At 39.5% G+C, this 16,796-nt stretch overlaps 3 protein-coding genes across 7 annotated transcripts; all 3 read right to left on the bottom strand.

Moving 5' to 3' along the window:
- Positions 1-64: 64 nt before the first annotated feature.
- si:dkey-21c19.3 (sentrin-specific protease 1) lies at positions 65-6,754 on the bottom strand. 3 transcript variants are annotated; one of them, XM_034144596.1, is made up of 18 exons: positions 6,126-6,754; positions 5,845-5,900; positions 5,552-5,610; positions 5,392-5,467; positions 5,088-5,280; positions 4,828-4,963; positions 4,623-4,741; positions 3,936-4,219; positions 3,749-3,812; positions 3,450-3,488; positions 3,272-3,356; positions 3,025-3,180; positions 2,775-2,903; positions 2,088-2,291; positions 1,918-1,997; positions 1,703-1,787; positions 1,250-1,345; positions 65-1,174 (listed from the first exon to the last, which is right to left on the bottom strand). In XM_034144596.1, the coding sequence occupies exons 1-18, from the start codon at positions 6,257-6,259 to the stop codon at positions 1,112-1,114; spliced, it is 2,058 nt and encodes a 685-aa protein (XP_034000487.1). In that variant the 5' UTR covers positions 6,260-6,754; the 3' UTR covers positions 65-1,111. The 3 variants fall into 3 exon arrangements, with proteins under 3 accessions (XP_034000487.1, XP_034000485.1, XP_034000486.1); XM_034144594.1 differs by having other exon boundaries at positions 5,552-5,733; positions 6,126-6,753; XM_034144595.1 differs by having other exon boundaries at positions 3,040-3,180; positions 5,552-5,733; positions 6,126-6,753.
- Positions 6,755-7,254: 500 nt separating this feature from the next.
- Positions 7,255-12,639, bottom strand: LOC117493991 (protein lifeguard 2-like). The gene is made up of 12 exons (XM_034144593.1): positions 12,368-12,639; positions 10,610-10,694; positions 10,413-10,501; positions 10,194-10,258; positions 10,060-10,113; positions 9,907-9,957; positions 9,770-9,809; positions 9,601-9,638; positions 9,291-9,378; positions 9,056-9,151; positions 8,750-8,803; positions 7,255-8,635 (listed from the first exon to the last, which is right to left on the bottom strand). Exons 1-12 carry the CDS (start codon positions 12,380-12,382, stop codon positions 8,486-8,488), a joined length of 825 nt encoding a protein of 274 aa, XP_034000484.1. The 5' UTR covers positions 12,383-12,639; the 3' UTR covers positions 7,255-8,485.
- Positions 12,640-13,282: 643 nt separating this feature from the next.
- Positions 13,283-15,848, bottom strand: mfsd5 (major facilitator superfamily domain containing 5). 3 transcript variants are annotated; one of them, XM_034144589.1, is made up of 2 exons: positions 15,725-15,848; positions 13,283-15,327 (listed from the first exon to the last, which is right to left on the bottom strand). In XM_034144589.1, exon 2 carries the CDS (start codon positions 15,244-15,246, stop codon positions 13,780-13,782), a length of 1,467 nt encoding a protein of 488 aa, XP_034000480.1. In that variant the 5' UTR covers positions 15,247-15,327; positions 15,725-15,848; the 3' UTR covers positions 13,283-13,779. The 3 variants fall into 3 exon arrangements, with proteins under 3 accessions (XP_034000480.1, XP_034000482.1, XP_034000481.1); XM_034144591.1 differs by having other exon boundaries at positions 15,682-15,847; XM_034144590.1 differs by lacking the exon at positions 15,725-15,848 and adding an exon at positions 15,516-15,667.
- Positions 15,849-16,796: the final 948 nt, after the last annotated feature.

Genomic DNA, 16,796 nt, shown 5'->3' with positions numbered 1-16,796 from the left:
TTGTTACACGAGACAATTCCTCGTAAAAGACATGAAGCGTTTCAAATAAGCCGAGACACATGACCAGGTTCTCTCTTCTTTATCAAATGTGGCAGTTTTCATATAAACCCGATAGAGTTTGAGGTAATACACAAACAGTCACAATACATAAGAATTCCTTTCTAAAACACACTTGCATCTAAATAAAAAATAGATAAGAAAAATGTAAAGAAAAAGTATATTACACTGTTCAAGATGCTGTATGTTTTATACAAAGTGGAAAATATACTGAATATGCCCAAAAGTTGCTGTAAAAGAAGAGACTCTGAATGACATAAAATAGACTTTGAACCTCAATTTACATCTTTTATAAAGAGAAGCAGATAAGGATTTTATACCCTCCTGTTTTAGGGTGCGACCAAGACTTGTTTTAGCAAATCTGTGGTATGGGAAACATTTTATTATCACTATAAATCATAGTCTGAGGCAATACTTTAAGACTTCTGTGCCTTTTAATGAAAAATAATTACAAAAATAGTTCTGTCTTAGGTGACATGTTCACATGATGCACAGAAAAACTCTGATGCAAAACACAGAGACAGACTTTTAGATGCCGTTTAAATCTCAGTTTTCATGGTAAGGTGAAATATTACTTTGAACGCACTATGAGTCTCAAAGCATGACAAGAGACACCAAAATGTACTATTACTTTTGTTAAACAAATGATACAGCATAATGCGCTCTTCTCCCTGTAAGACAAAAACAAGTACACTTTGTATGACGAAATCCAAACATTGCAGCTCAGAGTATGGTTTGTGAGTCAGTACAGTTTTCCGCTGGGCGTTACAAAACCAGCAGTGTGTCGTTCACCTGCTGTACTGATGCTCGGCTGCACCACATAAACAACAAAGTGGAGTAGAGTACTGAGAGGCGGGGCTTGTTGCAGCTGAGGGTTTGGATTGGCAGGAGGGGATGAAGGGAAGCAGAGCTGGTTCCTGATGTCCTCAGCTGGTCTGCATGTCTTTCCCAGAGCAGGACCACTGTGAGTGGATCCTGCTATTGAGCTCAGCCATCGCCAAGACTTCTCAACGTTCGAGACTGACTATCAAAGTTCATAAGCCTCGAACTGATATCACAACAGTTTGTGGTTCAGAATCTCCCAAACAATCCTTCTTCTGAAGTAGGGCATGTGTTTCTGAAAAGAAAAGAAAGAGCACGTCATTTTGAGGCCACTGAAATGATGATTACCAGAATCTTTGTTTGTCATTACCTGTGTGAACGTGATTGGCCTGTCTTTGGTGATGTAATCTGCATATTTGCATGTGAACATTCCACAGTCGCTACCATTCATCTGCTGAGGGATTTCCTGAGGGCATAAGAGAAATAAAGAGGTTATTTGACATTCCCCCTCTACAAACCCGATGATTTATCTGAAAACCTACTTTTTAAATCATTGAAAAACCACAATAAAATGAATGTGTTAAAGGATTTCCAGCACCTCTATGAATCCCGAATTTCATGATGATTAAAACGACTTCACTGGGTTATAACGCTGCAGTGCAAAACAAACCTGAACGAGCTGGGCATTTTCTAAAACTATTATACAGAGCTTTGTGTTGACAATTAGCCTATGCCAAACTTCCTAAACACATGCCATTTGAAAACACAACATGAAATGGCAAGACAAATGCATGCTCTGCACCCTTGTGTGTTTAGGACTTACACTGCGCTTTTTGCTGTGGAGAGTCCAGTCTGAAGTATCCAGTGCTTTGCCCTTTTTGTCTTTACTTTCCTGTAGCAGGTAGTCTCTGGCAAGACAAATACAAATAACGTTTTATACTCTATTATTGCACATGAAAAACAATGAGCATTAGTTACATTTAGCTCCCAGAAAATATACCATTCAACAAAACTCTTATATGTGATACTGAAACTTACAATAATATTTGGCACGCGCCGTCATTGTTTCCTCCCATGGAATCAAAGTACATAATAGCCTTTTTGCGGAAATCCACAACCTGAGAGAGAGAGTTGCACAGTAAAAAAACTGCAATACAAAATCACCAAATTGTTACTTCCAGGTTTAAAATCATGTTAAAAAAACTCACCGAGAGGCACCAGTGCACCCCCAAGTGGACAGGAACCAGAAGGATGTCTTTAGAAAAGATGTCTGTCTTCTTAGTCCAGCGGCGCACGGCAGAGTAGCCGCTGCTGCGCAGCCTGGGGTAGAAGAACGTGTTGAAGGTGTTGACCGACGGCAGCTTTGGGTCCTTGCTGCGCTCCACCAGCAGGTTCATATAAAAGTTGATGACCTGAGATATTAAGGAGGGAGAGTTTCAATTCACTGAACAAGCACAACTCTAGGCTCAGTTGTGCTACATGAATTACAGACGCATTATGAAAAGGATAGTTCCAGTCCAATGTTAAATACTGTTCAAACAGCTGTGATCGCATTACAATTGTTTCACTGCACCATTAGTCACATATTGTGAAGTGGTTTGTTTAGTGGGACAGAATAGAGCACATTGTTATTATTATTCTCAAAAATTATTTTGGCTTTGTTCCTTTTTATGAAACCTTGCCGGGTATATTTGATAAAGATGGTTTCATTAAAGCATTAAGAAACTAACTAATGACACCCTTCAGCTGTTTTCAAATCACTCTAGTGGGTTATTGCTTAATTAAAATCATGGTCGTATTTCTTGTTTTTATATCTGATGTACACATCTGCCAATAAAGGACAGCCTGCTGATCATTCACACGCAGATCTGACCTCTGGGATAAAGTGCACTCACCTCGTCATTGAGCCAGTTGAGGTCGCTGAGGGTCTGCAGGTCTTTGCGGGTGAGACTGAGACCAAAACCTTCACTCAAAATTTCATAATGAGCTCCGTCCAGCGCCCCGTTCACCTCATCATCCATTTCCTTAACACACAGAGAGAGCATACAAGTGAAAAAGCAGAAAGCAATGTATTCATCTAACCTCTATATTTGTATCATTATATATACACATTTGTCCCCAAATTCATAAAGCTTGATGTCGTACAGAGAAAGTCCTCACCTCTGTGAGTTCAGGGAATTCTGGCTTCTCTTCCAAAGGCTTTGGTTCTTCGATCACACGAGTCAAAGGAACCTCCTTTTCCAAAGGAACTCGAACGTGGACCTCCACATCTGGGCTGCGTTGCCCCTCTTCGGACAGGCGCTGGGAACCAGTAACAACACAACATACGTTACTGGGAGGAGAAGAAGCTGATAAATGGATCTGAAAGAGAGCTGCAGTGGTGCGCACTGACCTGCCGCAGCAGCAGGGCCGTCAGCGCCTCCTGCTCTTCAATGTGTCTCCGCCTCTCTCTGGCACGGGAGTCATACATACTCGTCCTACAGTGACAAAAAAAGACTCATGTTTCCTCTGTTCAATCATAACATCAGTGAATAATGGATCAATAATTAAACACATTGGAAAGTACTTACAATTCCTTTATCCATAACTCGGCTTGGAAACATGGCAGGCTGTAAAGGAATAGAAATGTGTTATTGTGCATACAATCATAACACCCGAGTTGACTTTAGTCACTGTTTTTACTCCACCAAGTATAGCAGACTTTACATGGTACTAAACTCATTTACACTTTCTAAATTAACAGCACCAAATGCTTCGATAACGTAAAATGATATTACTCGTTTCATTTCCACTAACTCCAGTGAAATCCTATGGTGACGAAACAACGCAAGGAACAACAGTGCAAAGATTAGTGAAAATAAATACTGACCTTGAGCCGTCTTGCTTTTTACCCTTTTTCTCATTAACAATAATAACAGAGTCACTGCCATGAGCTGAGAGAAAAGAAAAGGTTATTATAGCAAAAAGGAAAAAATACAGAAGCAAGCTAATATTCAATTTATTATGAACATCCCATATCAAGATGCCTTGTTTACTCAAAAATGTAGAAATGGTACCTGATGACTGTGTGTCCTGAGAGGAGTTATCCTGCAGAGCAGATGGAGAGGGCGTTGATGGGAGAGTGGCTGCTCTGCTGGAACTGGGGTCCATGTCCGAAGACCATGTCTGGACCCCTGGCCTGCTGGAGGCCCCACCTGGGCTCGGGAGGTTGCTGGAACTGTGGCTCGACGTCCCCCTGGGGCTGGGGGGATTGCTCGGACCCTCTGAAGTTTCCCCCGCTGCTGACAAGCTAGGGGAAGTGAACTGTTGCAGTCTGCGGCTGGAAATGAGGAAGCTGGAACTGATGAGAAAGTGACAGGAATAAGATGAAGATACCATCCAGAACACAGATATTAAGTATAGACATGGAACTATTACTATTTATCCATTTTTTTAATTCAGTTTTTGATAGATGGATATATCTATTAGTTGTATTCCTTGCCTGCCGGTTCCAAATACAAAACATAGATGTGACTACCCCTTAAGCATGCTTGAATCACTGTTGGCAACAGAACAAAAAATAACACATTTTGGATAGAGTACCATGGTTGACCTTATTTGCTTTTGAAGCCCCCGACTGGCCTGTGACTGAATTCTGACACAACTTTCCCCCTGTGCCCCCCCTATTCTGTATTCACTTTTATACCTATCAACAGTTTGAATATGACACTGGTCAAGTCTACTACATTTGTATGGATGCGTACAAATCTCTGTGTGATCTCACGATGGCGTGTGAGCCCCCGTTGTGAAGAAAAGATGACTGACCACCCGAGACCATGGTCAGGAGCTGCTTGTAGACCTCCTTCTCCTCTTCACAAACAGACTGCACAAACACAAAGGAGAAGCAATAAATCAACAAAAAACACACAAACTGAGTTAGAAGTTATTAAAACAGTCCGTATGTCTGACCTCCTGTGCTGTGCAGTGGGTCCGGGCATTGTGAAGGCGCCCAGATGAGCTGCTGTGTGTTGGGCTCTGCACCACTTTGATGGGAAAGTTATTCTCATACATGCTGGTGCAGGAGCTGCTTGTCACTCCAGTAAAACTGCAAAGACAAAATTAGCATAATAATCATCTACCTACTGAAGTTCATATAACAAAAAGCAACAGCAATCCTTATTGTTGAGCCCTGAACTATTTTGTCTTGAGGTAAAAGGTGAAAGAAATACCTTGGTGTTCCATATGGTCGCAGGTTTAGGGGCCTGCCGAGCCTTGGAGAGGGATGCAATTTTGGAGTTATGGAGGCTGGCAAGTTGACTGAGTGCCCATTTGTTTTTGGCACTTCACGATGTGTAGGACTCATGCACACTTGTCGCCTACAGACTTTGAATCCCACATTGGTCTTCTCATTGCGCGACCATTCTAGAGTTGAAAAAAAACAGTACAATAATGAACTTCTCTCCAAGAGCCTTACGTCTGCACAAACCAACCTTCATTCTAATGACAATAGAATGCTCTTAGTGACCATCTAACCTGATTTGGATGCTTTCCAATCAAAAGTGGTCGAGGGAGCAGCGAAGTGCTCATCCAGGCAGTTCCTTTCAACAATCTTAAACCAAAAGAATATAGGACATTTTTAATTAAAAGCGTGAAATGTTATGGAATCTCAACAGCCAAGACTGAGCATCCTTACCGGCATCCCTGCCCAGACTGCTGCAGATGTTGAGGGCTGGGGATCTTGAGGTAAAGGACCTGGGGTGGCAGGAAGTATATTTCTCAGAGCAGGGCTCACATTGTTCCTCATCCATGTAGCTATACTGGAGCTGTGACTCTTAACCCCTTCAGCTGCAACCTTTACTGTGTCAATAATATCTCCTAGTGAAATGTAAAACAGACGGACAAGATTGTAAGTAGCATAACACTGATTCAACTATATGATCACATACACGGACATCATAACAAGTAGCAAAGTGAGTTATTATTTACCCATTCGAGATTTCTTTATTACACCATCTTCATCGAGGTTATGCCCATCTTCCAAACTTAAAGGGGAAACAGATTGACGCTATACAGTTAATAACACATTCATTTAGACAAGTGATGATAGAAATATTCACATAACAAATGTTGAATCGAGACAATGAATGGCAGCTCTACAGAAACTGTTAAGTTCACCCATAATATAACAGAAAACAAATTTCGGGTCGGTCTTTTTAAACATACTGACTTTTGACTACACATGGGAATATTGCGGTTGTAGCTCGTACCATTCAATTGGTCTTTTCCTCCTCACCGGACCGTCTGCTTGTGCCGGGTGAGCATCAGAGTGCTCCGCAGCTGGGACACCGTTGCGAAGATTGGCAAAGCTTGTTTCTATCCATCCGTATATTTGATTCAACATGGCTTTCAGAAATATAACCGCCGGTTTGAAAATAAATAGCTAAAGTTGCTTTCAGTCTACCTGTCAATATAGTCCCAAAAAAATGAAGCTAACGCGCATCATTCGATTAAAGCAGGTAAGCTGAGGCTATTTCAAAGGCTAACGCTCTTCACAATTAACATTTTCCTTTCCCACGAAACGAGCTAACCGTTAGCTAGTTAGCTGAGAATTAGCTAGTTGCCTAGATAGCCCACTACGCTAACCACCCGCTAGCTAACAGAGCTAGCTAAACGGCTAATTTATTGAAGTATGTTTAAATTCCAACAGGAATGCGACAAGTCGCAAACAACGCCTTCGGAAAAAAGTTTATCATGTTGAGTTACACCCTAACTCATTTATATATCTTTAACGATACTTTAAATTGTATATAAACTCGTTGAAAAATATTATCTCCCGCTTCTTCCTCATTCAAAACCACAACATGGCTGAAAAGGACGCTCAACCATCGCTCATTGTGATTGGCTGACAGGGTGTTTTAAACCCCAGTGTAACCGTCATCTACTGGCTGAAGGCAGACTGGTGGAGACCATTTAACTTCACGTCACACCCGGCGGTATGGAACAAATCTTTAATCATTAAAATAATGTTTTTAGGTTCACAACTCATTTTCTCTCTTGTTTTATTGAGTCTTAATGAATCTTCACATCTCGCGTCTTTTAATTTTTGTAATTAATATGTCCTTATTAATGTATTATCTAATGATTTTTTTATCAGCACTATAATACAATAATCAATAACTCACCTTAAGTGTTTCTATTGTTCTGTGTTTTATTAAAAATGTTTATGATCATAACAATACATTCCAAATGTATTGATGTATAGATTATGTTATCGTACAAAACTTTAGCAATACTTTCATTTCTTAAATGGAGTTACATGAGTAACACAGACTAAAAATAAAGGTAATCAGTTAAAGAGGTGTATTATTGGTTAAATGATAGAGACCAAGAGAGTTCATTCATACACATCCACTCTTTAATAAATTAAAAACAGTAACACCAATGCTTCGATGAAATGCAGGGTGCTCTTTACACAATATATTTCATCAATATCATCAAATAAAGATAGTCCAAGGCCACTTTAGACGACTTATGAATTCATTTCATGTTTTAAACTCACACTTTCTGAAATATATATTTCGTTCGGTCATAAAAAATACACTTCAAATGTCATGAAATACAGCATTCAAGCCTTTCTACAACTGCAGGCCTTATCAAAAGTTACATGAGATTCCATGCATGTATGGCACTGTTTAATTTAATTATCAAGTGTCACCACTTCAAACAAATGAAATACTTAAAAATAAATAGGACCAGAATGCCAAATATCTATTTTTGCACATACTAAATATATTTAACTCAAAACATTTTAGATTCAAACATACATATTAAACAAATTACATAATAAACAATGTGAATGCAATAAATGACAGCCTCAGAGTTAAGTTAAGTGGAATAAAAGTATGAGAAAAATAAACACATAGACTACAGAGTAAACATGGATAACAAATCAAGGCAGAAGTGAAGCAACATCCCAAATCAAATAAATAACATTTTTAGATTGTCAAGAGTGAAAGTGTTTCTTGTAATTCACAGTATTCAGACAACATTGGATCTGCTTGGAAACACAAAAATAGTATTTTTTAAAGACATATGTGTGCCTTCAGTCACAAAATCGACTCCCCCAATAGATAGGATGACTATCTTGGCAAAGTTAAGGCTTTTTAAGAGCCATGCATATTGAATTGTAGATCACATACCTATTGAAGAGCACTGACATCTATTGTGTGCAATACAAATTTGATTTATAGGCAGGAATGGACATAAAGACACCAATACAGCTTTATATGAACACTCACAGTATGTTTTATCTATTTAAAATGGAGGAAGATCAATGATTGTTTCCTGCTGGTAAAGCTAGTAAGCTAACCCTATGATGTGGTGTAGGTTTACAACATGCTAGAGAAGAGGGAAAGGTTGTAGACATTTTGGATTTGAACACTAACACATATCTATGTAAGTGTATAGCTGTACATAGGATTAACAAATTATTTGTGGCCTAATCAGGATCAGGAAAAAAATGAAGTTGTTACAATTGGAAGCATTGTCACCACAAATCACAAACCTTCAAAATACTTTGATCTTGTCTGCCTAAAATCCCATCTCTTGTATAAGGTGGGCCGATGGTTTAATCATTTTTTGTTCCAAAGATTTGGAGGAAGAAGGAGAAGATATAGATGATATCCAGGTAGATGTTGAGAGTGGCAAATACGTACTCTTCTGGACTAATGCTGTAGCGCTTGTTACCCATGATGAGCTGGGTATCAAATGCTAAAAACTGAAACAGAAAAAAAAACAGCAAGCAAGACATCTTTTTGGTTATTTTGATTCTCATGGATCTGGTTATTTATAGTTGATATTAGATATAGCCTAACGGCATAAGTACTCTTACCATGGTGAACAGTATTGCTCCCAAGACAGCGTAGGTGGCATCCAACCAGGGTACCTAAATGGGAAAAACATGCAATGTCAGTGTTTAGGTCACCACACACAAAAGACACTCCTTCATATTTGAAAGCATATGATGGTACAGTGATATCCGTTTTTAGTAAAGTCTGCACTAGTCTTATGTCAATCTCAGACTTTAAATTAACATTTGTATTTGATCAAACTTCATCTTGGTCGACTCAAAATGCACGTTTTAGTCTTGCCTGATAAATAACGGGTACAGTGGCTCTATTTGGATTCTCGTACTTACATAATGATAGGGAAGGACCATTGCCAGCACTATCCCGGAGACAAACATCACCATGCAGAAGACAAAGAGCACCCCTTGGTATGATGTCAGATCAATCTGGACGGAGGAAACACATGACATCAACCCTGTGTTATTCTCACAATGTGAAAAGCAAATGTTTTTTACTGTTAATCATGCATACAGTATATCACATAATATATGATATACAGTTAAGGAAAATGTTTTTTTTTCTCACCTTAGATTGAAAGCTGAAGACTGTGACCAGGAGACAGACTGCTGCTGTGATGCCCAGACACAATACCACTGACTTGGTGTTATAGAAACTATTAAAAAAAGAAACATGCAAACAAAACGTACTGAAAATGTTTCAAGAAATGTAAAACCAAACACATAACCTCAAATAGCGTAGAAAAGTACATTGCTGCTAAAATTATCTGAAAGCAAAGCCATCATGCTAACTAATAAGAGAGACTGAAGCAGCAAAACATAATGCAAGGTTGAACAAGACATTTACATAAAATGGTGCATAAAATATAGAAGTGTACCTGGACAACATCCCTGTCATGTATGATAGGGAGAGGGTCTGAAAAAGACATATGATAGTCATGTGAAAAATCTGGCATTTGTTACATATAATATACATTTATTTTGGAATAACATTTATAATATAGAAAACAACATTTATGTAAATATACATATTTGCCTTGTACTTACAAATATGCCAAGCAGAATCAGATTCCATGGAAACAGTCTCCTGTAAGAGTAAGTTAAAGTGATTTATGTTGTTATTTTTACTTTTTTGAGAATCAATCAAGGATGTCAATTTCTGGTCTTCATAACCTTTACATTACCTTGGTGCAGAGCAGCAGGACAGGGTCAGATATGTGACAAAGAACACAGCACTGTTAAAGAACAAAAACATAGTTAGATATTTTGCTAGATAGAAATGACATGAACCAAACCGACAGACTAATGGTGTATTACTAAATAAACCTGTTACTTACTAAGATGCCCAATACCAGCCAGGGTTGGTTTGAATGTAGTCCTTCACGGGGTCACTAAAAAGAACAGTCTTAGGTAAGATTGCTACCAAGAAAAACATGTTTAATGTTGTTCACATTTTTTATTATAAGCTCACCAGAATGTGAAAAGAGCCACAATAGAGAGAGTGACCAAAAGCTGGATCATCAAGATGGTGTACACCTTATAAATAAAAACATTTGCATAACGGTAAATGTACAGATATGTGCAGGTTGGGTCTTTTAAGGGTAACATGTTAATATGAAGTAAATTATCAGTGATACACAGCATTCACTATGTAATATTGAGATCAATTTAATGCTAAAGATTTCGATACCTTACGTATGAAGATCCTCCGGATGTTACGGTCATCCCAGGTGAACTCTGTGAGCATCTCACAATCATTGTAGCAAGGCGCACTGGTGCCTGGAGAAAAACAATTAATTAACATGATAAACATTACCATATGTAATTTAGAAAATAAAACGACACTAACAGTAAGAGTAAATGTAGTAGGACAAGTTGTTGGTATACCTGCAGTGGCTTCTTCATAGCTGGGAGGAATTGGCGCCACTAAGACTTCTCCACTGCCATTGGCGCTCTTATTTGCAAGTAACAGCTGATATAATAGCACAAAAAAAGAACAATTTGTTATACGTTCCATTTAGTGTGTTTCACATTTTAGTTGAGAGTAAGACTAGATTTGAATCGGAAAGAAATCCCTACAACATATCAAATAAAGTGAACATCTGTGATGCAAGGGATCACAAATAAATAAGCTGCAATTAAAGGTGAATCATCAAGCCTACACTTTTACTCACATGTCACCTGCTTTTACCCATCAACATGGCAATTGATATTTTACATGGTTTCAGAGGGGAGCACTGACACATTGTCTTCTTCAAAAACGACTACAACTTGCTACCCTTCTTTCAGCTGGTTCAGGAGCCCAGACACACTCGCAACTTTAAATGAACCGAAAATAAATAAATAAACAAGTTTCAATGTTTTTTAATATTGGATATGGTATGTTATTGGTTATTATGGCCATGTTCTTATGATTTTATGACTATTTAAATGTATATAGTTATGTTTCATATGCGTGTTTCCATAGATCTAGTCTCTTTATTTCCCCCTCAAAATGCACCAGATTGATGCATTTAACTCCAAAATAAAAAATGATATCTTACCCCCCTAGAGGATTTGAGGTCCACCCCCACTTAAAATATGTTCACATGGATAGGTTCCTAAATACATTTGCACATTTTCTTTAAATAGTAACCCATGTCCATATGTTTATTTTGGGGTAGTAGATTCAAACTATAGGGCTATCACTATGGGCAGCAACGCTGTAAATATTGACAAATAAATCCAGCAAAATGGCACAAAAAAAAATGGTAGTGGCCTGGCTGAGTGTATAATGTTTGAGTGTGTGCGTGCCTGCGTGCGCGCGTTCCTGCGTGCGTGCGCACGCGTTAGTTTTAAATACCCCCATAGAGCTCAGTTTATAACTCGAACCCTGATGTGAAACTATGTCAACAATTATAAGCATGTTCATTATCATTGCCAATAGGATTTAACTATAGGATTCCGTAGTGGAAATGTGCGCAGTTGGAATTGCACGTCACTACGTCAGACTAGCCTGCGTAGCCCTCTGCACGTCATTGACGCTAATAGGCTACATTATTTATTATCACAGCATCGGACTTCAGCTGCGTTGGAAGATAATCTACCGGCTATGCTTATAAAAGCCAGAAGGTCGTTTAAAATCAGCTATCTATGTTCCGCAGATTTTTTCAAAAACCCTCTTATACTATTCTCACCAGCTGGAAGAAAATTATGTGAGGCACACACTGGGAATACATATTGGCTTCCAGAGCTACAGAAACAAATGTGTTGTGATGGTGACGCAACATGGCAAAACAACATGTGACGCACTTCATTCATACATTATATCATACACATAATACTTAACTGTTAGGCATTGCACACCATAAACAAATATATTTGCAGAAATTATTAAAAAAAACACAAGGTCACTAAATGAATCAGCTAGAATTATGCTTGTTTATTAAAAATCCACTGCCTCAAGTTCTAGTTGATTCAAATGACTAATTATGGTGATCTTCACAACTAAATAGGTGGTATTACCAAAAATAATTTAGCATTAGTGATACCTAAGGGATGGAAGTAGAGACAAGCATATCAAGTGACTGTTATGGAATACTCAGAAAATCAAAATGCAGAATAAGACAGAAATAGCAACTGAAAGTCATTAAAGCATAGTCATACCTTGCCCTGTGTCATGATGCCTGTCTGTTTTTCCTGTTGTCTTGTTCAGTAGTCCAACCAGTCAATGGGGCTCTGGTGTCTCCTTTCTTTAAGGTTTTTTTTGCAGTGTCTGGCCAGAGTACTGACAGCTGTGAGAGAGGACCGTGGATTAATAATGCTCCTCTTGCCTGCTCAGACTGGACACCATGTGACGATTTTGTGATGTAATCCACCAAAACAACGCAGTTAAGGCTTGTGCAGTTACCCCTCCCTCACCCACTGATGGATGTTCTAGCAGCATCCAGGTGAAGCTGCATCATAGAGAAAAGCTGGGACTGTACCAATGCAGAAGGGAAAAAGGGGAGGATGGATGCCTGCATGGTGCGTAATGAGTGAAATCCAGACAATTCTGGAAGAATGGCCTGCAGAATCAACTAGGAGAAAGTGAAATAGGTTTAAATGTTTTTCAGTAAATGTAAAAAGGCCTGTTGCATTTTAATAACATAAAACAAGTGGCTTATTTTTAAGTAAAGATCACAAATTTACAGCTCACTTTCATTTTTATTTTCACTATAATAAATGTTTTATATTAGTTCAAATGATTGGTGCCAAATTAGACTTTTATGCTAAAGAGCATTTGTTTAATGAATTGAAACAAAAACAAGTTTCAAGTAACAAGGTCAGCATTTACTATAACATAAATATACAAGTAGACATTTGGTACTTCCAATTTTGGATTTATTTTATACTGAATAAATATTATGAATTCTTAATATGTTACGAAATAGTAGATAATATTTCCAGTTGAATCAACAAATACATTTTCATTATGTACAATATGCATACCTTTATTTCAGAGTGTAAAGAGCAGATAACTGTTAAGGTAATGCAGAGAGAAGATATTCTGATGGTGCAGAAGAAACATTCAAACTTGGATCAACTTGAGATTCCTTTTCAATAAAAATAAAAAGATGTTGGAAAAAACCACATACAGAAATATTGGAAGAACTAACATGCTCCTCATGACATTCCTTTGGATTTTTATTGAGCTCTCTGTAAAGTATGTCATGTCTGTTCCCTATAGATGGTGACAATGATGCAATGACATGATATCTGGAATCGTTTTAAGGAATGACAGAAGTTTTAAGATATTCCAACAGTTTACTTGACAAATGAAAGTTGATACGGCCATGTTCGCAAAGCATACATACACAGACAGGATATGTAAAATGATCTCCCAAAAATAACAACAAAAACAGTAATAAGGCAACATGTAAAAATGAAAATGTATTTCAATTTAGCAAAATATCCCCTTTAGACATTGATTTCCTCCGCTGTCATTTGGCAAAATATTGTTTTATGACTTTTTAAGTGAAACACACAAGTTCTCTACTTTTAGTCACATAAAACTGGCACATTTTATATAAAACCAGTCAATCATAATTTAATATGTTTTCCATCTCCCCCTCCCCTCTGGTTCCCTCCATTCTCAGATCTGTGTCATTTCTACCCAGAGTGAACAGACTGACGACAGCCATGAAAGCAGCCAGCATCATAACAGCACATCCTCCAAACATGTGTCTGGTGCCGCTCCCCTCCTCCCCTCCACCTGTTCCTGCCGTCTCCCCATGAAGAGCCAGCAGCCCGAAGCAGGCCAGCAGGTGGAGAGGCAGCCGGAACCAGGCCAGCACACTCTGCCGCTTTTCCTCTGGGATCACCCTGCCGTGGAGAAAGCTGACTGCAGGGAAGTACAGCCCACTGGCCAGCTCCAGCAGCAGGAAGGCCAGAAAGGATTCACGTGGCCTAGGTTGACCAGGGGTGGTGGAAAAGGTCAACATAAAGAGAGAGAAGAAGGCCATCAACACAGCCAGGCAGAGAACGTGGCCCGGCTGCAGGCGGTAACGGGTGGAGGTGGCCAGGCGGTAGAGCAAGGAGCCAGCCATGCTTGCAGCCATCAGGCAGGAAAAAACGATTCCCAAAGGGGGCCCATGGGGGTCCAGAACTGGGGTCCACAGAAAAATAAAAATGTAGAGGACACTTTCAAACAGAGCCTGCACTCCACCTAAGAGCATGACTCTCCTGTCTGAGAGCAGGCAGCGCAACCCATCATGGCAGCTGCGTGAAAATCGGGCCCTTGCAGACAAACGGGCTACCCCTGCATTTGGAGTGCCAAGAGGCAGTTTCTGTTTTTCCCCTTCAAGACCTTCTTCAGCCTCTTCCTTGCCCCAGTCTGTTAACACCACCCAGCCACAGCACGCCAAGCAGGGGACAGCCAGGAGAAAGGGAGCCACCGGCCCCAAGTGGAGCCACTCAGCCAGCAAGTTAGCCACCAGCCCTGCTCCCACGGCGAGACCATGATTCCATGTAGCAGCTTTGGTGAAGGTAGTGGGGATCCACTCCTTGGGAAAATCGTGTACTTCTACATGACGGTGCACGTACCAGGATTCAAATGTGGTGGTGAGCAGGGATGTGGACAGACCCCCCAGGATCCGACCCACAATCAAAACAAAGTAGTCTGTGGACAGCTTGGTGAGACAACAAGCAGAGTAGGATACGCAGAAGAGAAGACATGTCTGTCTGCGGCCCAAGACTTGAGGGAGCCAGCCTGAAAAAGGGGCAAACAGAACACAGGAGGCCAGGCCACACACATATAAGATCGCTATTTGAGATTCCAGGAAGCTGTAGTGGCGGTACAGTTTGTAGAGGTAAGGACCCTGGAGCCAGTCTGCCCACAAAGCCAAAAGGTATGCCCGCAGGAATATACTCTGGAAGCGACGGAACGCGGGGTTGGCTACAGCAGTAGGAGCAGACTGAGGTGGGGTGAGGCGGCGTGCTGTGAGCTCCAGGACAACACACAGGGCAAGCAGGAAAATGATGGCAAGATATGCTGTCACCAACATGGTGTGATAAACTGCACCCACTTGGGCTCAAACCTCACGTCTTAGGGTGTTTTCAACTCTCTTCTTTCTATTTCTCAGCAACTGTGGAGACAGGAGAACAGAGATTAAAGACAGAAATGAGAGCGTTTACGTTGCCACTGAATCAGTTTAGTAATTCGTCGTGGTAATTCGCTGCTAACTTTGCTAATAAGCTTTTGCTCTAGAACATTTTGTTAACAACACAACATATACGATATTAGCTAGACATAGTAGTGGTAGTATTTGGTTACCTGCATCAATGACGGAAAGTTAGACATGTGACAAAATGTCGTTTTGTTTACTTTAACACGTTGAATGTACCCTGTCGAAATGCTTTTGTTATTATGGTAACGCTAGCCTACATGCTAACCTGCTGCAGACGTTGAGATACAATTACAACTTGCGGAACTAACCTACCATATGTTTTTGATTATATTATATACTTTATGGTATATCCTACCGTGCCGTTTGACGCCGGTCCCATATTAGTAAACGGCGTACATGAACCATTACTAAGTGATGAATGGTGAATGGTAAGAGTAGCAAACAGGCTATTCACTTCCGGGATCCGGGTTCTTTTATTTCACCACAAGGTGGCATGGCATCACTACTTTACCTTTTGTTTTCCAGCAGGTAGGAACACGTTTTCTCATATTTCCAGACCTCCTGTTTTGCAACTATCTCAGACCTATGAACTCTAAAGGTAGTTCGTTATGTGAAGTAAGTGTTATTTGTAAAAAAAACTGAATGTGTTGGGAAATAGGCACACAGACTACATCTGTAGGCTTACACCATGCTAAAGGCTAATGCTAATGAACTAGCCAATGTCTGACCTAGATTTCTAGCTAGGCAAACACCCGTTTATGTAACCCTACAATGCACACCCAAACAACACAACGGGTATTATGTAATATAATGACAATGACAAGGTACGTCTAACTTCATTTATGCCAAAGCACACTTTTAGTTGCACGAGGCTACTCATTTATTATATCCATACAGTCCTAAAAAGTGCTGAATCTATTACAATTAAAGTTCTGCATCCAGAATCCTAAATATCAAAAGTGAAATAACTTTTTTTTAAATGTTCCCTGTTACTGGTACTGTTACATGTCAGTATTACATGTCACTACAGATGTGTCAGTGTGAAAGCAAAATTGTTTTGTCGAAGCTGATTAAGGTGTATTAACAATAAAGTATATTAACAATACATGTAGTTTAGGTCGGACTGCAAGATAAATACGAGAGGCCGTAAAATGATTAACTGGAGAGGAAGGAAGAAAGAACAAAACACTGCACATTTGTAGGCTATTTATTATTTGGACCTTTCTCTAATGCTGGATGTATTTGTTTTAAATTAGCGTTAAAGTTAACGAGATTGGCAACCAGTCATTTGATCCTTACTCTTAACAATGTGTACGTTTATAATGTAATAGTATCATAGGCAAAGTAAATAGTAACTATGCCTGTCAAATAAATGTATTACGGTAAATAGTTTAACATTTCCCTCTTAAATTAAGTGGTCCTAAAAA

This window comes from Trematomus bernacchii, unplaced genomic scaffold (genome assembly GCF_902827165.1).
Source record: "Trematomus bernacchii unplaced genomic scaffold, fTreBer1.1, whole genome shotgun sequence".
NCBI lineage: Eukaryota > Metazoa > Chordata > Actinopteri > Perciformes > Nototheniidae > Trematomus > Trematomus bernacchii.
Note: the sequence above shows the minus strand (reverse complement) of the source record. Positions and strands in the feature narration are given on the sequence as shown.

What these genes read in the sequence shown, in the direction of transcription:
- mfsd5 (XM_034144589.1), bottom strand. Translation starts at nt 15,246, where the DNA reads ATGTTGGTGACAGCATATCTTGCCATCATTTTCCTGCTTGCCCTGTGT.
- LOC117493991 (XM_034144593.1), bottom strand. An exon ending in TGATTCTGCTTGGCATATTT is followed by an intron (nt 9,639 to 9,769) that starts GTAAGTACAAGG and finishes TGTCTTTTTCAG; the next exon opens with ACCCTCTCCCTATCATACAT. An exon ending in GAGCAATACTGTTCACCATG is followed by an intron (nt 8,636 to 8,749) that starts GTAAGAGTACTT and finishes TTTCTGTTTCAG; the next exon opens with TTTTTAGCATTTGATACCCA.
- si:dkey-21c19.3 (XM_034144594.1), bottom strand. Translation starts at nt 6,259, where the DNA reads ATGTTGAATCAAATATACGGATGGATAGAAACAAGCTTTGCCAATCTT. An exon ending in CAGTCTGGGCAGGGATGCCG is followed by an intron (nt 5,468 to 5,551) that starts GTAAGGATGCTC and finishes TTTTGGTTTAAG; the next exon opens with ATTGTTGAAAGGAACTGCCT. An exon ending in CGACCATATGGAACACCAAG is followed by an intron (nt 4,964 to 5,087) that starts GTATTTCTTTCA and finishes TTGTCTTTGCAG; the next exon opens with TTTTACTGGAGTGACAAGCA.